At 44.9% G+C, this 21200-nt stretch overlaps 2 protein-coding genes and 2 pseudogenes across 2 annotated transcripts; all 4 read left to right on the forward strand.

Annotated features, from left to right (window-relative positions):
* The first annotated feature begins 4498 nt into the window (after positions 1-4498).
* LOC123087384 (uncharacterized) lies at positions 4499-6635 on the forward strand (annotated as a pseudogene).
* On the forward strand, positions 5861-7805 carry LOC123083991 (putative disease resistance protein At3g14460; annotated as a pseudogene).
* Positions 7806-10960: 3155 nt separating this feature from the next.
* On the forward strand, positions 10961-14763 carry LOC123087385 (histidine-containing phosphotransfer protein 2). The gene is made up of 6 exons (XM_044509388.1): positions 10961-11222; positions 11350-11483; positions 11567-11635; positions 13776-13847; positions 14244-14316; positions 14429-14763. Exons 1-6 carry the CDS (start codon positions 11163-11165, stop codon positions 14462-14464), a joined length of 444 nt encoding a protein of 147 aa, XP_044365323.1. The 5' UTR covers positions 10961-11162; the 3' UTR covers positions 14465-14763.
* A 71-nt stretch (positions 14764-14834) lies between these two features.
* Positions 14835-17861, forward strand: LOC123087386 (histidine-containing phosphotransfer protein 2). Its single transcript, XM_044509389.1, has 6 exons — positions 14835-15040; positions 15154-15268; positions 15358-15426; positions 16374-16442; positions 17164-17236; positions 17550-17861. Coding segments are annotated over exons 2-6 (249 nt in total). The 5' UTR covers positions 14835-15040; positions 15154-15266; the 3' UTR covers positions 17586-17861.
* The last annotated feature ends 3339 nt before the right edge of the window (positions 17862-21200 follow it).

The raw sequence follows: 21200 nt of genomic DNA on the forward strand, positions 1-21200 counted from the left end.
CCCAACGAGAATGTATGAATTGCATCAATGATACATGGACATTACCAAGATTTCCAATCGAGAGTCCCTCATGGTAAATGTCAACAAGGAGCATTACTACCATGAGAAAGCTGTGACCGTTGAGTATTCAGAACTATTTCAGCTATACAATAAAGACGCACTCGACAAATCTATCGTCAGTTGCTATTGTCTGTAAGTGATTTCTTTCTGTAATTTAAGTCTCAAGCTAGCTGTAGTGATCATTTTGATCAATCATTACCTGTAATTATCCTCACTATATTCTTTTCTGTGGTATTATGCAGGATGAAGATTTATAAAATGAAAAAAGGTGGACGCTATGGCATTGGGTTCGTTGACCCAAATACCATTAATGAATACACATGGAAAATAGATCCATATCACGAAAAAAGTGTAGAGGAAAGCATGCTACAGTTCTTCAAGGAACTCAAATACAATGAAGATATACTACTTCCTTACAACTTCCAGTGAGTCACACTGTCTTGTACTACAAATTCTGTTTTTCCCTACTAGCTATAGCTACATGTTTTTGCTTACATATGCCCGCTTAATTAAGACATGCAAACGTGTGTGCATGCAGATTTCACTGGATCTTGTTAATCATTAAAGTTGATGAAGGAACAGTTGAAGTACTAGGCTCACTACTTAAGAAAGCAAGTGACTACACCATCGTGAAGGGGATAGTCAACAGGTAATTTCAATCATTATTAACTATATCTCGGCATATTTAATTAGTTCGTCATTTCCTGATAACAACTATTTAATAACCCATTTATTCATTTTCTTTGTCGGCGGGCAGGGCTTGGGCAAAGTTCATCAGGGGCACTCCAGGCCCATGGAAACAAAATCTGAAATGGTATCGACCCAAGGTAAGTAATTAAGTAGTACTAGCTAGCTGCCATCTCTTTAATTATCATGCTTAATTAATTATTATCTGATCAAATTCCATTCTCGTAAAGGCCCTGAAGCAGGCGCCGGGGAATGATCTATGTGCATACTATGTTTGCGAGAACATTCGCATGATGGCGTCTGAAAGGAGCAGATCTCAAAGACAGGAGTGGGTACGATATCGATTGTCAGAACACTATTCACAATTTTTACACCATTATCGATATCTAGTCACACAACTAATACACATGCATATTGATCTCTTTCTTAACAGTTCAAAGAGGTGCGGGACAAGCTCCTAGCACAGGACCGCATAGAAGCAATTCAAGAGGAAATAGCGGGAATTTTGCTCGACCAGGTCATAGATCACAAAGGAGAATACTATTACCCGCTACCGCCCCCATGAACCACCTCCAATTGTTATCGTGCTCTGAAGGCACCAATTAGCTAGGCTAATGCCACTGGCTCCGAAGGCACCAATTAGGAGAAATTGTATATATATATACATGTGTGTATGTATGTATGAATTAATTAATGGTGGTTGTGAGACATTCGATGATATATATATACATACATATATATATATATATATATATATATATATATATATTATGATCGGTTCTACTAGAAATTCTATTTATATATATGCATAACGTGTACAATATGTAGTATCGTAAAATACCAGCAAACAAAAAATAATTAAATGGAAAACACAAAATTAAATGAAAAAGAAATCATAAACCCACCCCCCAACATTTTAATACCGGTTGGTGACACCAACCAGTACTAAAGGTCTCCCTGCCCCCGAAGCTGGCTCGTACCACGTGGTTGCCCTTTAGCACCGGTTCGTGCTGAACCGGTACTAAAAGAGGGAGGGCTTTAGTGCCCACATTTTAGTGCCGGTTACCGAACCGGCACTAAAGGGCCTTACGAACCGGTGCTATTGCTTGGTTCTGCACTAGTGAGGCGGCCCAAGTAAGAACCCGTGGGCTCAACCCAACACACTCATGACTTCTCTCCTTCTCCTTGCTAGTCCACCGCTACACAGTAGCAGGTGCGACACACGCGCCCTCGATGGACTCCATCATCGATGATGTGCGGGAGGAGGGAGGGCGCCTCACTCGTCGTCTTCTGCCCGGGGCCGTCGCGGAGGCGTTCAAGGCCGCCACAGGAGGCGCCTTGCAGGCGGCGAACAGAGGCGGCCGCGGGCTCGCGCTCTGGGCGTTGTTGTCCACGCTGACCAGGACACCGATTATGGACGGGAGCGGGACAACGGCGAGCGAAGGTGGCCATAGGTGGGGGTGCAGGCAAGCTGGGCGGGGCGGTGGAGATCCATCCGTCCATGGCGGCTTTGTGCAGAGAACAAGAGAGAAGCAAGGAGAAGAAGTGGAGGCAAGGGACGGCGGCGCGGGGGCCTGCTGGTTGCCAGCGTCAGCTTGCTGCAGGCGCTAGGCAGAGTAGGCTTCAAGGTGGCGGCTTGCAGGTTTGGAGGGAGGAGGAACGCCACCCGCGCGCTGGGTTGGACTGTCTTTTTTCTCTTTGATCGGTGTATGCCAATGTTTTGCCCAGTCAGCTTCTCACAAACGGGCCCTACTTGTCAGAAAGTGATTAAACGGCCTAAATCCTTCGATCAGTGCTTTCTGCAGAAAGATTAGTCGGAACACGATGATTTTTGCAATAGATTAGCGACTTGGTGGTTTCTGTAAACCTAGCCACAAATGTAGTAGTTTTGTGCAATTAACTCAAGTTAAATGCCGGGCAAAACTAAGCACTACTAAGAAATCGAGGGCACATAAATAGAAACCCAAAAAAGTTGGTTCGCCTTCACCAGGCTAGGAAAATACATCCCCTCCTTAGCATGACAGGATTAGCTTTTTTAACACAGTATTATCAAAGTCGCTCACATACACGAGTATACATTCACCCCTATGAATGACACGCACACACCCTGCCTCTATGAGCACCTTCGAGAGACTAAATCGACATCGTCGAAAGTCTGAAATAAATCCAGAAATAATGCGAGCATCAATGCAAGTCTAGCACTTGAACCTTGGTGGGTTGGAGACACTGTCCTCTTAACCATCCAACCACAAATTGGTTCCCAACAAGATTAACTTATATGCTTATCATATTGTGACTTCAATTTCAATAATATCCCAGGAAATGCAGCAGGTTGTTGTACGACTTATATACCATTTTGAAGACAAGTGGTAGTCGTTGACTGTATGTATACGAAGTCCATCTCAACACGCAATGCTATTATTTTGTCTCGATGAAGACGATAGAGTGGGTCAGAGTTAGGTTGACATAAACTAATCGCCGGCGGCTTAGTCCATGTATTATTATCATTATGATATTAATTAATTGGTACCATGTCAGGTAGTAGTACTTTGTTACTACAAGAGTTTCCGCAAGTTCTTAGAAAATTAATGGTACCAGATTAAAATGCTTGGGTTAAAGGATGTACTAGGTAAACACGACTAGCCACAAAAAAGACATCTAGTGATCAACATTTGTCATACTGCTCCATGGCCTCGAAATTCATACATCTACTCATGCAAAACACTTGATAAAACATGATGCAAAAATTCACTCATCAACATCCGCAAGCTTAGTCTCGTCCCGAGCAAGGCTGCACCTGAGAGAAAAAAATGGTACCTGTTCATGAAGCGTGAGTCATAACAATAAATGAGGGCATTGCATCAACACGGTAATCACAAAAGATGCAGAACCATTCATCAGGGTTGTTTATGTTATTTTGGGAGACGGCTATCCATGTTATGGATGTATACGGTGTTTTCCTTATGCAAAGATAATACTTCCTCCGTTTCTTTTTACTCCGCATATAAGATTTGGTCAAAGTCAAACTACACAAAGTTTGACCAAATTTATATCAAAAAATATGAACATCTACAATACTAGAACTATATAGTATGATAATACATTTCATTGTGCATCTCATAATATTTATTTCATATTGTGAATGTTGATATTTTTTAATATAAAGTTAGTCAAAGTTTACAAAGCTTGACTTTGACCAAACCTTATATGCAGACTAAAAAGAAACGGAGGGAGTATATGAAAAAGAGAATCAACATGTGATTGGATGGTTAAGAAGATGGTGGTATCCTCAGTCCACTACGGTTCAAGTCCTAAACTTGACACTGATGCTCTCATTTTCCGGGATTTATTCAGGCCTTCCCGTGATGTGTGTTCAGTGGAGGAGACTTTCCGTCCAATACAAAGGCGTCTGTGGTGTCTTCTTCAATCTTAATATGATGTGTTGACTCAATCTCTCGGCGGTGCTCATAGAGATAGAGTGTGTGCGCGTGTGTTTATAGGAGTGAGTTTATGTGCTTATGCATCTGTACTATGTTTGAAAAAAATATTATACTCCCTCCATTCGTAAATATAAGACCGTTGAGAGATTTCAATATATATGAACTACATATGGAGCAAATGAGTAAACCTACACTCTAAAATATGTCTACATACATACATATATTCTAAAATGTTTATATTTAGAAGGGAGGGGGGTATGAAAGAGAAAGAGCAGAGCAGACTAGGCGATGTAGGGGCAAATAAAGAAAAAGTGGTGTGCTCATCTCGCGACTGCTCTCTCTTAGCCCCCGTTACACACTAAGCTCGGGACGTATCTGTTCATGAGAGCCGTAAGTCAACCTTCCTGTGCTCCCCTCTCCTCCTAAAATCGTATGCCTTCCGTTGGTTGACTTACGGCTCATATTCCTTCCAGCTCCCCTTCCTTCCTCCCTTCCTTCCTTTGATAGGATATCGGATCTCCATCGATCTCTCTCTCTCTCTCTCTCACCAGAGACTAGACTGCATGCCAAGATGAAGAGGTCTCTTCCATATGGTGTGATGTGACTGTGAACCAGGATTTAGCAACCAACCAACCTAGAGCTAGATCTGGAGCCAGATTGTTGAATCGAATTCGCAGGTGAGTTTTCTTTTCTTGATTGAGGCCGCTAGCTAGATGAGTTCTTGTATTAGTGTACGTCAATCGATTAACCAAGTATAAGCTCTGCTAATCCACGGATGATTTTACAAAACCATGCATGGGAATGGGATGGTAGCAGAAGCTGTTGCGGTTTGGTGGCTTGGTGCCTTTTTGATCGAATTTGCAGCCGATCGATCGATCGAGTACAGAACTATCAGGTTTGTAATATACTACATACATTTCTCCTCTGCTGCTCCCTCACATGGCATATGACATGTAATAATCTCCCTTTTTCTTCTTACCAGTCCAGTGTCCAGTCCAGTCCAGTCCAGAGGCAACCATGATGGAATTTGCTGCTCTTGTCGTCTCCCTGTCCCTGGTAGGGTGGTTCGTCACGCCCGTCATCACCAAGTCTATCAACGCAGCATATGAATACGCAAAGGAGACGAAAGAATCGTTCAAGGAGGTCAGTAGTAATCTGGAAAACCTGGCCTGGCAACTTAAGGTCATCAAGAAGACTGTTCATGAAGCCCAGCTACATTTCATCAACAAGGGAGAAGGGGAGGAGATTCTGTGGGGGCTCAAGGGTGCCATTGATGAAGCGGATGAGATTCTGGACTTGTTCGAGTAGGAGAGTCTTAAGAGGAAGCCCAAGGGCATTTCTTCCAAGTTTGCACTACACTTTACTTGTCCGCTCAAGTCTGTGCTCCAGAAGCTGGACTCAGCTGGCGATAGCGCGCAGGGCTTCCTACAGGATAAAGGCAACGTTATTCAAGATTCTGCCATCTTCCGTGAAGCTAGAGAAACGGGCCAGTCAACTCGGGATGATTTCTTCTTCGGGTACCACCAGCAACATGGTGATCTCATGGATCTGCTTCAAGTCGAGCAGAATAAGGTTATAGCCATCATAGGCCATGGAGGGATGGGGGCCAGCTCTACCATGCTAATCAGTCCAAGTTTGATGTGCAAGTTTTCACATAGTCTAAGAGATGAGGCATGGCCATTTTCGAGGGGCTGAAAAATTGTAAAGTTGTAATGACCACTCGAGACAAGGTTTGTTCCACGACAGTAAATGCAAATCCAACAGTCTTCCTGGATGGGATCAGTGAAGAGATAATGAGTCAGCTGCTCGAAAAGTACATTGCAAAATTTCCTCAAGAGCGTAAAGTTGTACTTCCCCAATATCTAGCCTAGCGGAACGGATTGCTGGCAAGGTGAAGGGATCCCCACGAGGAGCTATTAGAATTGTTGATAAGCTCAAGACAGCCAACAGTGAGACTCAGAAGGCCAATATGAAGCACAGCATCTTAGGTCAACTGCTCGAAAAGTACGCCTATATGAAGATCATCTATTCACCTTCCGTCATCTACCACCTTTGCTACAGAGCTGCCTGGCATTCTGCAGCATCTTCCCATTTGACTGGAAGTTCCACTTCCACCCTGAAAAGTTAACCAAGATGTGGCTAGCTCACGGTATTATTGACGACACGGAAGTGCAAGTCGCGGAAGGATACTTTGACCATCTCGTGGATCGGTCCTTATTCAAACAAGTCAGGGACGGCCGCTATGTGATCCATGTGCACATCCATTCTATGCTACGCCGGGTCTCTCGCACTGAATGTATGATCATTGACAATGGTTCATCTTCAACAGACATAATCGTCCCTGCAACAGTTCGCCACTTATCTGTGACTACCAGCTGCCTAGCTAAGCTCAAACCAGAGAGAGCAAAGAAATTTGGCCATGAATTCACAGCTGGTTGTCTTCACAGACAAGGAAGCTCCTTCCTCGCCTTGGAGTGACATTTGTGAGGCAAACAGAACACTCAGAAAGTTCAAGCGCGTCAAGGTACTGGATTTGACGGATACCCACATAACTCGGCTGCCTGATAGTGTCGGTGAGCTCAAACATCTGCGATACCTAGGTTTTCCTAACACCGTGGAGCAGCCTCGTGCTGATGGCAATAAGATCACCAAGCTACTACTCCTTGAGACAGTGTACGTCAGCAAGCCTCGGTCGCCAGCGGCTGATATGGACATGGAGATGGACATGGAGGGCATCGCCAAGATTGGTGGCATTGGAAAGTTAGAGAAACTGCAAGGGTCGCTCGAATTTCATGTCCACAATAAAAACCATAAAAATGGACATACCATGTTGGAGCTTGGGAAGATGAACTCTATTAGCAGGACCCTGAGCATAAAGGGCGTTCAAGCCGTCCAAACCAAGAAAGAAGCGCAGGAGGCTCGACTTGCAATAAAAGCATCTCTCCAAGTCCTCAAGCTTGATTGGGAGAACGATGCAGATGATCCATGTAAAGGTAAAGGTAATGGTTGCCTTGTTGTTCTTGGAGGCCTCCAACCTGATGCCAATCTCCGTGAGCTGCATATCACGAGGTACCCTGGGAAGAAGCTGCCTGCCTGGCTGTGGCAGATGACAAACCTGACCAGCCTGTACCTTACCAGCTGCACCTGCTGCACATGCCAACCAAGAGTACCGTCCTCTTCAGTCAACAGTGGCCAACAGGGCTCTGCACCGTGGCCGTCCCCTGTCCATCAAGCAAGAGTACCGCCTTCTTCCGTCAACAGTGGCCAACAGGGCTTTGCACCGCGGCCGCCCCCTGTCCAGCAACCAAGAGTACTGCCCTCTTCCCTCAACAGTGGCCAGCAAGCCTTTGCACCGCGGCCACAATCACAATATGCTGAAATATGTATTTTTTTTTTATCAAATGTGCTTGCCTCTGTCCCCTATGCCGAAATCCTGGCTGTGCCCCTGAGCTCCACTGCCTCTACAAGATCCATATTATGCTGAGAGAGGTGGCTGATGGTGTGAGTATTGTTGTTGCATGGTTGCCTTCACCTGCCTATATACTTCTGTTTTAGTATTTTTGGTAGTACTGCATTCAGAGCACTAAGTACCTGGGTTTCGTTTCTACTGTAGAAAAGTTTCGCTGACCTTTTAAACGGGGGCTATGACCCATGACCTTTGATGGAATTTGGAAATGGATCCCTGTTGATAATCAACAGTGAACATCCTATTGCCAGGTTCATTATCATATGGTCCTCAGATAAAATAACGAAAGATGATGTAAAATTGCCAGGTTCAACATTCTATTGTGGACATGCGCCCGCAGAAAAAGATGGCAGAGCTTTGCGAGCTTACCGGAGTCAAGCTTATCACGTCTGCTCCCTCCCCTCCATCCCCTTTTCTTCTTCTTTTCTTCAGTAGAACCTAGTTTGAAGTTCGGAAGATTGTTCCTGGAGCACATCAGGGACACCAACGCCATCCTGTCGCTGCTGCTGGACGAGGAGGACATGGGCAGCATCACCGAGGCGTCGCAGCGGGGCAGGAACCTGATGGAGGTCATCGGCGACTGCAGCGACGAGTACAGAGCCTAGTGATTTTCACATGGCCAGGGATCAAGTCTCGATCCCCCAGCATGTGCTCCCACGATGATATATACATACCACCTTAACAAATGAGAGTGACAATCATGGAGAGAAAAGTTTCAGAATTCAGAGGCATGGAGACAGATCGACAGAGAGACAGAGAGACAGAGAGACAAGGAGGATCATGTGCTCCACCAAAAGCAAGGGTGAATGTGGTGCTGGACAGATCTCCCTGGCCAACAGGGAGCATATCCCGGCCTTGGAGACCGATCTGATCATGGCATGATATTATATTTTAATTGTAGTAGTATAAAATTGATGGAATCATCGTGTTGATGGATTATGGCGATGCTTGCCGTCCAAATTGTTATTAGTTGCTCCTCTGTTTGGGAATATATGAGGATCTGGACAATAAGGCATATATGGTCTAAAATACTGCGAAATTTGACCATTGTTCTGTGTTCAAAATGTGCATGTAAAAGAAGTACTAAAGCAAACATGGTGTTTTCTAAAGTTAACGGGGGGACGGAGCGAGAACCAATCAAGCCGGAAAAGTAGGATCAGATCGCACGAGGCGATCAGGAGGCGATGAGGCCCTCGCGCGTCGCCGGTGACGCCTCCGGTTCCCTCTCGCTCCGGCGGCGGGAGGGAGGGGGAACCTCGGGTCTGTTCGCTAGGTGGGCATGTGGTAGGGTTAGGGTTGAGGGAGACGCTGCCGAGGCCGTTGCGGTGGTGTCGCGTCGGAATAAGTTTCTCCGGGCTCCGTTCGCGGTCAGGCGAGGCCTTTGCCTTCGTCTAGGAGCCAACGGAGTTGGGGATCCCCGGGTCTCGTCGAGGTCACGGGCTTTGGTGGCTGGAGGTCCATCGGCACAGGCCGAGGGATTCAGGAAGACGAAGACCCTTCTTCTTCCTTGTTGGTATTATTTGCTGCTGCTGTTCTTCTCCTTCCTCTGTGCTGATGCTGGTGGGAGATCCTGCTTTGTCCGGGCGGATGGCCCGGCCACGATGCTGGACCGGTCGGATGACTCGAGTTCTCTTCCCTTTGGAAGGGACACTTTTTGCGGTACTCAAAGCCAAAGATGGCGACGGCTGTTGGAAGCTGCGTGGCGGCAATTGTACCATGGTCGAAGATGATGACCTGCTTGTGACTGGTTGCAAATCCTTCTGCTGCAGGGGTCTTCTCTCAAGATTCAGGGATGATGACACAGGGCTCCGGAGATCTTCTTGTGTTATGGTTGTCTTAGGGTACTCTAGGTGTTCATGGTCCTTTGTGTTTGCGTTTCAGTGTGTTTATAAGGGTCAACTTCTTTGTACTGATTCGTGATATGAATGAAAAAAATTCTCAAAAAAAAAAAACTACCTGTCATGAATGAAAAAAGGAACTATTTCATCGGTATGTTTTTCGGGCGGTGAATCTTAAAAGGTTATTTAAGAAGGTTTTCATACAATGATGTTCTGTGTACTTTTCAATATGGCGATAACATTGCCCTCACCCTACAATGTGTCGCCGATTTGACAAATGATTTGGCAAATACTCTCCCCGTTCCCAACTATAAGCCATTTTAGGGATTTCAATATAAACTACATACAGAGTATAAATCTATAATCTAAAATATGTCTATACCCATTCATATATAATTCGTATTAAAATCTCTAAAAGATCTTATATTTAGATACGAAGGGAGTACAAAAGATATTTGTTGCGCATTTCTCACTTAAAGAAGGCAATTGCATTTACCCGGATCACTTACATGCAGGGGCGGAGTTAGGGGGGACGAGCAGGGGCCTGGCCTCCCAACGATCGACAATTTTAATAGCAGCGACGAGTAATTACCAACAAGATTAGATCAATATATGTACTCGGCCCCCCTATACTTGATCCTAGCTCCGCCACTGCTTACATGAGGCCTCGGAACACATGTGCAAGTGCTAAATTGTTGGAACTGCCGCTTTTTTCAAGTTGAAAATGTCTAGCTTCCATTTTGCCAAGGGCTCGCACGATTGTGGTGGTCTAAGCTTATCGTGCAACCACTTCTTATTCTTCCTTACCCCATCGCTCCACCGAGTCTCCCCTCCCCTCTCCACCAATGCTCTCTTTCCCCTCCCCATGCCGCCCTCCTGTTCGGCCGCCAACTCCACCAGTTACTTGACGTGCCCGCTTTTTATTACGACAAATTGTGGTTGGGCGAGGCATGGTGTTGTTCCCCTAATCCACCCATCCCTCCCTCTAGACCACGTGCCACTGTCGAGCTCTTTCCTCTGCTCTTGTCGCGCCGTAGCTTCTCCTTTCTCTCGTGCCCATTGAACCAACACACAAACATAGAAATGAAATAATTACACGCCATATCCCCCCTCCTTCATGAAAACCCTAGGCGTGCAATGTTTTACCCGGCGGACGATTTTTACACACCAAGTTCTTGTTGTTGAAGGCTTTGCTCCGGATTCTGCTCAGGCGTGCCCTCCGGGTTGAAAACCCAAGATCTAACCGGCTGTGGTTGGATCCTATATGGTGACGCCTGAGTGTCCGTTTCAGACGTCTCGAAAAAAAATACCCCCACGCCCAGCCCCTCATCCTTTTAATAATCGAGAAAGAAAGATTCCAAATATTTTTTTTCCAAAAAGGTAAAAAAAACCACAAAAAAAAGAGAGGAAAAGCCCTACTAGTAGTTTAATTAAGCAAAGAGCTGCAAAAACTTTTCCAAAACTGGAAAATCAAAAGGAGCGGCCGGCACAGCTTAGAATCAACGCGAGTATATAGCGGGTCGGGTCCGTATCCATCCCCCCCTGCTCATCCCCACAGTCCTGTCCCCGTCCACTCCGCCGCCGCTGCCGCGAATTCCGCCGGCGTCCGCCCCCGCGCGCGTGCTCTGCGCCCCCGCGGACTCCAGCGCCTCCGGATCGGAGCCCCTGAACATGGCGGCCGCCGCGCTCAGGGTTCAGCTCGAGGCGCTCCTCGAGAACATGTTCGCCACGGTGAGCCCCCTCCGCACCCTCCCCTTCCATCTGGTCGTCGCGCGCTCGTGGTAGGGGGTTGCCGTCGTCGTCGTCGCTTCGACCTGACCTGACCTGTTGCCTCCGGCGTGGCCGATCTGTTCCCTAGGGTATGGTGGACGAGCAGTTCCGGCAGCTGCAGTCGCTGCAGGAGGGGGGCAGCGCGTCGGGCTTCGTCGCCGAGGTCGCCACCCTCTTCATCGACGACGCCGACCGGATCATCGCCGACATCGGGAGCCTGCTGTCCGTGCCCCGCCCCATCTCTCTCTGCTTGTACCGTCTCGGCCGTGGAGCCGCCTCTGATCCTGTCTGCTTTGCCTGTTCAGGGACCAGCCCGTGGTGGATTTCGACAAGGTGGACGCCCACGTGCACCAGCTCAAGGGGAGCAGCTCGAGGTGATGATGACAAGCCTTGGCCCCCAATATACCCTGCTCATTTTTAACTGTATATATGCTTGTTCCCTGCTGTGTCGATCTTGTGCTATTCAGATGTGTCGGCGCACAGTGTGTCGTTTAGCCGTAATTAGAGGAGCTGAGTTTAGTTTATTTCTTTGCGCAACGGAATTGTCGGTATTACCGCCGATGGCAATATCCTGGCTCGGCGAGGAAAAATATCTGCTGTCTTGCGAACATTTTCCGGTAACGATGATCCGGTATTCTGCGGAACGCCGATGGCTGTTTTTCTGGTTTGTCCACTGCATTGATGTTGTTTCTATTCAGGTGTGTTGGTGCAGTGTGTGCGTCACGGGCATGCTGCTTGTGTCGTTTCCGGCTGCTGTATAGCCATATGTAGAGGATCTGAGTTTAGTTGGGTTCCCTGTAACGGAATTTGGGATGTTGTTTCTATTCAGGTGTGTCGGTGCATGCCGTTGTGTTGTTTGCGCTGTCGTGTAGCCATAAATAGAAGAGCTTAGTTTATTCACAATTGGTACAAAGGATTGTCGGTGCATGCAGCTGTGTCGTTTGTGCTGCCGTGTAGCCATAAATAGAAGAACTGAGTTTAGTCGCAATTGGTGCAAATGATTTGTGGGTGCATGCTGCTGTGCCGTTTGCACTGTCGTGTAGCCATAAATAGAAGAGCTGAGTTTAGCCGCAATTGGTACAAAGGATTTGTTGGTATTGCTGCCAATGGCAATATCCTGGCCTGGCAAGGAAATATCTATTATTTTGCGAACGTTTCTGGTGTTGATCATCTGCTGTTCTGCCTAACCCAGTGGTGGTTTTTTCTGGTCTGTCGACAGCATCTATGTTGTTCTATCGGATATGTTGGTGCAGGTGTGTGTACGTCATGGGCATGCAGTTTCCGACGTTTGCCGCTGTTGTATAGCCATAAGTAGGAGAGCTGAGTTTAGCTGTGTTTCGTGCAATGGAGTTGTCTACTCCTGCCAACGGCAACTTTATGGGCCGGCAAGGGAAACTTTTGTCGGTTTGCAAACAGTTCTGGTGTTAATGATCTGCTATTCTACATAACACCAATGGTGGTTTTTTTGGGTCTGTCAACGGCATCGATGTTGTTTCTATTCAGGTGTGTCGGTGCAGTTGGGCATGCTGCTTGTGTCGTTTGCGCTGTCGTGTAGCCATAAGTAGAAGAGCTGAGTTTAGTCGCAGTTATTGCAAAGGATTTGTCGGTATTTCTGCCAATGTCAATATCCTGGCTCGGCGAGGAAATACTGTCGTTTTGCAAACATTTCTGGTGTTGATCATCTGCTGTTCTGTGTGACCAGTGGTGTTTTTTCTGATCTGTTGACGGCATCGATGTTGTTCTATTCGGATATGTCGGTGCAGTGTGTGTACATCATGGGCGTGCGGTTTCTGTTGTTTGCCGCTGTCGTATAGCCATAAGTAGGAGAGCTGAGTTTAGCTGTGTTTCGTGCAATGGAACTGTACTCCTGTGGTCCTGCTAATGGCAATTTTATGGGCCAGCGAGGAAAACTTTGGTCGGTTTGCAAACAGTTCTGGTGTTAATGTTCTGCTATCCTACGTAACACCGATGGCTTTTTTTTTTGGGTCTGTCAACGTCATCGGTGTTGTTTCTATTCAAGTGTATCGGTGCAGTGGGCATGGCATTCGTGTCGTTTTGCGAACATTTCTTGTACCATTGAATCTGCTATTCAGCCAATGGCATTACTGTAGCTTGGCAAGGGAAAAATTGTCGTTTTGGAAAATTTCTGGTATTAATGATCTGCTATTCTACATAACTTAAATGGCTGTTTGCTGATCTGTCTGTGGCATCGATGTTGTTTCTATTCGGATGTGTCGGTGCTGGATGTCTACGCCATGGCGTTTGCCCTGCCCTATGTCCATATATAGAAGAGCCAAGTTTAGTAAATCTTGTGTAATGGAATTATCAGTTTTCCTGCCGATTGTTTATGGAAGGAAAACTTCATCGTTTTGTGAACATTTATTTGTTGACTTGCCTGGCTCTGAGCAAATTTTTTTGGCATTTTCTTATGTGTATCAGGTATCATCATGCGCAGAGTTAAATAAGTTTAGAAATTTCTAATTTCCTGATTGGCGCTTGTTTGAAATTTTTCAGTGTTGGTGCTCAGAAAGTGAAGCTCGCCTGCATGCACTTCCGCCAGTTCTATGAGGCAAAAAGCAAAGAAGGGTCAGTACTCAGTACCTTATTATGTATGATGCACAGTAATTATTCTCCACTCTATGTGTTGTTCAATTTTTTTGATGTAAACCTGCCAGCTTATTTTGTCTTGTATGGCAGTATATTTAGCTCATACCAATACATATTATTAAGAACGGACCTGCCTGTTCACTTCATCTGCAATCATGTGATTGATAGAACTTGGTTCATTATCTGAATACACCTCTTTGGCGATTCTCTTCTAACTTGTTTGTTCTAGACTTCTCTTTGTAGCATGACTATATTCTGAGATGGCTTGAGTTCTTTTTGTTCCCAAACAGAGTGGTTACATTTTCTGAACCATTTCAGTTCAGTTCTCTTAACCTCTCCAGAATTTGACGGTGGGTTATGTTCACATTATTTCAGGTGCCTCATGGCGTTGGCTCTTGTTAGGAGTGAGTTCTGTGATGTGCGCAACAAGTTCCAGACCATGATGCAGGTAGCTCCTTATGTGCCTATGTTGGCTTTTGGCTTTGAACTTCTCGTCAGTATCATAATCGACAGATTGGTATTGTCTTGATCACTGCTCACTGATTCTTGTTTTGATGCAGCTGGAGCAGCAGATCGAGGCCTGCAGTCCCAAGTAGAGTAGCAGTCACTGAAGCAAAAGGAGCTTAGCTCCATGTGACCCCCGTGTATGTATCTCTTATGCTTGTAGGCAGTGTAACGGGTGTCGGGGGCTCTGGAAGGCGTGTGTGCGGAACCGGACCGACCGATTCCCACGTCGGAGCTCCGGACTCGTGACCCTTTGAAACGCAACTTGCTTGCCCTGCGTCAATGTACGTGTCAACGCTATGCTTGTTTGTGTCGTGTCCGCCCCCAGGCTGCGTGTAAACTCTTACCTTGTTGCTGTATGTTGTTGGGGTCCCTTGAACGTCTTTGGAAATGCCGGTGCCGTTTCCCCCTTTGCACAAGGTGGAAGGCTTGCCGTTTCTCTGAAACTGCTGCTGCTGGCTGTTAATCACTGTGTTGTGTGTTGCTGGCCGCCGTTGGAACGTCGCGGGGAGAAGCGTCGCTTGCCGGAGATATCATCATACAACCGGCACCACACCAGAGTTCATTGCTAGTTCGTTGCCCATACGATGAGACAATCTCCGAGTAAGCCACCACTCACTCGTTGGCGGTGGACAGGTGGACACACAGACAGCGGAAAGACGCCGTCGGTGAGTCCCTACCCTCCCACTCCCATCTAGCTATAGCCAGTCGGTGAGCGAGAACCAGTGGCTTGACCTTTTTTTTTTTGCCTTGGGCGTGATCCATGACCGATCTGTTCTAGGGCACGCTGGACGGGCAGTTCAAACAGCTGCGGGCCATGGAGGAGGACGGCGGCGCGCCCCGGGCTTCGTCGCCGAGGCCGTCAACCTCTTCATCCGCGAGCTCGCCGGCCTCATGTCCGTGCCGCCGTCTCTCTCCCTATATATGATTTCGTCATTACCTCGTCTCGGCTACTGAGTACTGAGTACTGACTGATTCGCTGCAGGAAGCAGCCCGTGGTGGACGTCGACAAGGCGGACGCCCTGGTGCGTCAGCTCAAGGGGAGCTGCATCAGGTTGTTGATGATTGATGATATAAAACCCCTTCCTTTTCCAATATATCCGTGCCGCCCATTTTTAAGTCTCACTCTCTGCTTGTTGCTCCGCTAGCTACACCGAGTCGATGTCGTGCGATTCAGATGTGTTTGTCATACACTTCACATGTTTCTAGCGATTGAGATTGATTAATTAGTTGTGTTTCGAGTAACGGAAATACCGGTATTCATGCCTTTCGAGTAATGGAAGCACTGATTGGTATTCATGGCAATGGGAATGTTATGGCTCAGTGAGGAAATATGGTAGTTTTTTCCTTTTTTGGTTTCTCCGCGCGCGTTCTGTCTGGATGTGTCGGCGTGGTGTCGTTTGCTGTTGCCGTATATGCATAAGTAGAAGAGCTGAGTTTAGCTGTGTTTTGTGTAACGGAAGTACCGGTATCCATGTGTCTTATGGCTTGACGAGGAATACTTTGTCGTCTTGCGAGCCTTCCTGGTTTTAATGATCTGCTATTCTGCGTAACGTCAATGATACATTTTCTAGTTTGTTATTTCTATTCTAATGTGTCGTCGGTGCGGTATCGATTGCGGTTGTCGTATACACATAACTACTTACCCGAGTCTAGTTGTGTTTTGTGTAACATAATTGTTGGTATTCCTGCCAATGGCAACCCTATAGTTCAACAAGGAAAACTTTGTCAATTTTTTTTTAAAAAAGAGGAAAACTTTGTCGTTTCGTAAACATTTCTGGAACTACTGATCTGCTATTGCATGTAATGCCATTAGTGTTTTTATTTATGGTTTATAGAACAATTTATTTTATTGCGACAACCGATGATGATAGGAAATGGCTCCTCAAGAATATTATCATGACATCGCAAGTATGCTTATTTGTATCAACATGCCATGGCATTAAGTTTGAGATTTCTTTTTTCTAGTTTCCTGATCTTGCTCACTTTGGCATGTATCAGCATTGGTGCTAAGAAACTGAGCGTCTCCTGCACGCACTTCCGTCAGTTCTATAAGGAAAAACCCAAAGGGTCAGTACTCAATTCGTATTTATACTAGATGATACTCCACACGTTGTTGATGAATGATTTGTATAGAATGTGAATATTTGGAGTAGTAATATGGAAACTAAAATTGAAAATACATATAATTTGTTATGATTGATCATTGTATATTTGTAACTTTTTTATTAATTATCAATAGCATAGCATGATGGAAATTCTCTTGTGTATTTGCATGTTGAGGTGGAAATTTTTCTATGCATGGTTGCATGTTGAGCTGGACCTTTTCTCCATGCATGTTACATGGCGTGGTGACAATCCTGCATGTTGAGGGAAATATATTAGCGGTGGCTAACTATTTAGATATAGAAGATATGTTACACAATAATTGTTCTACACTCACAGTATTGTTCAAATTCTGCATGTAAAACCTGCCGGCTGATTTTGTCTATTAAGTACTATATTAAGCTCATACCAATCAAATATTCTTAAGAACTAACATGCTTGTTCACTTCATATAACAAATGATTCGTAGAATTTGGTTCATTATCTGAATAAGCCAATCTCTGATGATTGTATATTAACTTGTTGGCTCTAGACTTCTCTTTATAGGACAACTAGATTCTAAGATGGATTGACTTTTTCTTTCTTTCTTTCTTTCAAATAGATGGTTACCGTTTTCGAACAATTTTAGTTCATTTTTCTTAATCTCTTCAAAATTTAAGAGTGTGGTATGTTTTCATTATTTCAGATGCCTCTTTGTGCTGACTCTTTTGAGGAATGAGTTTTATGATGTGCGCAACAAGTTCCAGACCATGATGCATGTAAGCACCTTATGTGCCTATCTTTGTTTTTGACTTACAACTTCACACTACTATATTATGTTGATTGCTCGCTTCTAAGATAAAAAAGAGTAATCTTGTTCTCATTCCTGTTGGTGTTGAAACTTATCTAGATATACTGTTTGGTTTCTGAGGTCTCTGAAATGTCTTTGTTTTATAATTTACACTTGCTAGATGTATGGGATAAAATACCGACCACCTTGTAAGATGGCTGATTTGTGAATCCTTGTGACTTGACAAACATTATGCGCTTTAGGCATGTCGTAATCATTATTCTATTCTTCTTTTGATGCAGCTGGAGCAGCAGATCGCAGCCTATGGTCCTAAATAGTAGCAATTGGAAAAAAAAAGCACCCCATGCGATCCCTCCCAAGATGGGGTGTATTTATCTCTGAAGATGCAAACAATGTTCAACATGCATGTGTCAGGCTTTCGGGTGGTTATAAAATAAAATGAGGAATCTTGCGTAGTAACTCTAGTCTAGCAACTCTTAAAAAAAATTCGTCAGGTGTCTATGTCTCTGTCAAGTCTATATGGGCTTCCCCGCCCAATGCAATTTGTAAACTCTTTACCTGGTTGGTTGGTTAATGGTGTCTTCCTTTTGTCATACAGTGTTGACTTTCTTTTGTTTACAGCCTTTTGGAATGCTAGTGCCTTTCCTTGAGCAAGGGGAGACGTTTGTTGGCTCTCTAAAACTACACCTGAGTGAGTGGCAAGCCATGTTGGCTAGTACAATATGAGTGTCACTCGTTGGTCTCCACCACCACCAGAATCTCCGGAAAATCATCGCCGGAGAATGAACAAAGCTATGCGGGCGGAGGAGAGGATGAGATATTTCTAGGAGGGGGGGAGAAGGGTGAAGAGTATGTGAAATGTTGCCGTGGTAGAACATCGAGGGGTAATGAATCCAGTGATCTAGTGGTTGGCGTGGCAGAGTGGTCTGAACCATAGGAGAACCACTAGTAGAAAAAGGGTCAAATGTTCACCCCTTTAGCCCCGGTTTGTATTTGAGCCGGCACTAATGTGACCATTAGTGCCGATTCGAATGGCTATGCATTAGTGCCGGTTCGTAATGAATCTTTAGTACCGGTTCGTGCCACGAACCGGTACTAAAGGGGTGGTAGCAGGCTGGCGTCAGGCCAGGGCCCCACGAGCCCCTTTAGTGACGGTTTGTGACACAAACCGGTACTAAAGGTCTAACCTATAGTACCGGTTTGTGTCACCAACCGGCACTAAAGAGTCTTAACCTATAGTCCCGGTTGAAGACACAAACCGGCACTATAGGGCAATTTTCAAACTCTACCCCCCCGGTGTATCGCCATTTCAGTTTTGAAAAAATCAAAAGAAAATGATAAAAACTTCAAAAAATAAAATCCTTCGAGAGGTTGTTATATTACTACATCTACTAGTTAGGAAAATTTGAAAACTTAAATTTAGACATGTTTTGCAAAAAGTGTAGGGAAAATGTAAAACGGCTATAACTTTTGCATACGATGTCGGGAAAAAAACGTATAATATATCAAAAAATTCAGCACGAAAATCCGCATCCGATGGAGACGGCCTACGGCCTGTTTGCAATTTTTTAGAATCCTCAAATTCCAAAAGGGAAAAAAGATATGGTCAAATTTCAGTTTTTTTAAAAAAATTGGTTAAATCTGGTCAAACTACTTATTCAAGAAGTATTAATGTTACTACATAATTATTCAAGAATATTAGTGTTACTAAATAATTATTTCATTTTTTTGAATTTTGGTCAAATCTGGTCAAACTATGGTCAAACTATGGTCAAACTTATTCAAGAAATATTAGTGTTACTAAATAATTACTGTTTTTTAGAATAATAGTTTCAAACTCAAACAGTGAAATGTGTGACTTCATGCTCAAGCTAAACTCCTGAGGGTTAATAGGATTGACATCTTACTATTGTCAGGAAAACAACAAGTGCAAACTTGGAAAGGAAGGAGAATAGAACCCGAAAGTTAAGCGTGCTCGGGCTGGAGTAGTGAGAGGGATAGGTGACCGGTCGGGAAGTTAGATGATTTGAAATGAGTGATCCACACTTGAGCAGTTAAGAGAGGTGATTAGAGACTAAATCACCAAATAATTCAGAAAAATTAAAAATCGAAAAAAATAATCAAAATTAATTTCCAAAATTTTCAAAAAAAATTAAAAAAGAAACCTTTAGTACCGGCGGTACTAAAGGTCCCCCATACCAGGGCGCGAGCTCACGCCACGTGGTGGCACTTTAGCGCCGGTTCGTGCCGAACCGGTACTAAAAGGGGGGGAGGAGGGGGGGCTTTTAGTGCTCCGTTTTCTACTAGTGAACCTAGGTTTCTTAAAGGCATTCTTCCATAGTGTTGTCCGCCACGTACGCCGTCACCTACACCAAGCATGCCCGTCTCAAGATCGTTACTTCCATAAAAATCTTTTCATTACATATTTTTGTTAGCGCCCCATAGGATATCAAAAGGTCCACAAACTCCATTCACAAATCCAATTTAACGTTCTGGTTTGCGCCTAACCACACTTAGCCTAGTGATTAATGAACATAGCACTATATTAGAACATGTATATGTGAACCAACCTGTAGTTGTATAGTGAGAAGAACAGTGGTATCGCTAGGCCATCAGGTTTCAAGTCGTCGATTTGACACTGGTGCTCGCATTTTTTGGATTTATTCCAGACCTTTCGGTGATATGCGTTCAATGGAAGGAGACGTTCCTGTCGCCTACAAAGGCGTCTATGGCGACGTCAATCTTAAAATGATGTGCCAACTTAGTCTCTTGGAGATGCACATAGAGATAGAGTGTGCGTACGTGCATTCATGTATGTGTGTATGTATGAGCATGTGCGTCTGTACTGTGTTAAAAAAAATGTGTATACAAAATTTGTGCCAGACTAGTCAGCTCTCTAAGAAAATACAAGGAATAGTGTATAAAAACTACTCCCTCCATTTCATAATATTAGATTTTTTTTGACACTACACTAGCATAAAAAAACATCTTATATTATGAGACGGAGGGAGTAGTAATGTAAAATACAACTTAAATTGGGTTTCTCCGGCACAAGAGCCAATGATGTAAATGTACCGCAAGGAAAGGGGAGCAAATAAAACCATGTCATTTTCAGTTCAAGAATATATGTGAAGATATAAATACGTGCTTGGAACTAATGGTACGTCAACGAGTCAACCACTGCTTGGAACTCTACATTCGTTGCTTTGGTCACAAATATCCGAAGAAATGGCCTGATTAACTCGCCTTGGATGAATTCTAGTACAACAAGTCATACCATTCCACCCTCAAATCTGGGCCAATAGCTCCTATGCGATGTTTTTCACGTGAATTGGGAAGGATGCAACGTAGTTGACAGAAATAGCTCGTCTGCGATATCTTACATGGCAATAATAGTCCCTATGCTACCAAGTGGTTAAAACACGGGAACGGTCGTCAACGAGGAGTGCAGTTAAGTTAAAAACAGGGGGTCAAACTGACCAGTGCATCTGGTGGTGGGTATCACTTGGCAGTGCATCAAGGTTAGCGATTCCCCGCTTGACTGAACCTGTGCTGCTCCCCCGCTTCTGGTTGTTGTTCCCTTCTTCATTCTCAGTGGCGGAGCTTTCGTTCACGGCTACGGCGGCGTATGTTATGAGTGTATTTGGCACCCTAGACATGTTTCCCTCCGTCTTGAGTTAGATCTAACCAAGTGAGCCTCTGTTTTCCATGGGATCCAGATTGTGGAGGTGAGGAGCAGCGGTGGTGTTGGGCAGAACAAGATGGAGCCGCGAGAGACAATGTTGACCAGGTAATGATCGCCCTTTCCAGCCCTAAATGTGCCTCGTCTGCTTCTATTGCCACACAGTGCCCGCCATTAATAAACAGGGGCGATGGTGCTCAGACCTTTGATTTCACTGTCGAATTCTTTCCGTCTAAAAAGAAGCTAGTTC

This window comes from Triticum aestivum, chromosome 4A (genome assembly GCF_018294505.1).
Source record: "Triticum aestivum cultivar Chinese Spring chromosome 4A, IWGSC CS RefSeq v2.1, whole genome shotgun sequence".
NCBI lineage: Eukaryota > Viridiplantae > Streptophyta > Magnoliopsida > Poales > Poaceae > Triticum > Triticum aestivum.

Coding starts and splice junctions, on each gene's coding strand:
- LOC123087385 (XM_044509388.1), top strand. CDS start 11,163: ATGGCGGCCGCCGCGCTCAGGGTTCAGCTCGAGGCGCTCCTCGAGAAC. Junction 11,223..11,349: donor TCGAGAACATGTTCGCCACG/GTGAGCCCCCTC, acceptor TCTGTTCCCTAG/GGTATGGTGGACGAGCAGTT. Junction 11,484..11,566: donor GCCGACATCGGGAGCCTGCT/GTCCGTGCCCCG, acceptor TTGCCTGTTCAG/GGACCAGCCCGTGGTGGATT.
- LOC123087386 (XM_044509389.1), top strand. Junction 15,427..16,373: donor CTCAAGGGGAGCTGCATCAG/GTTGTTGATGAT, acceptor GGCATGTATCAG/CATTGGTGCTAAGAAACTGA. Junction 16,443..17,163: donor TATAAGGAAAAACCCAAAGG/GTCAGTACTCAA, acceptor TCATTATTTCAG/ATGCCTCTTTGTGCTGACTC.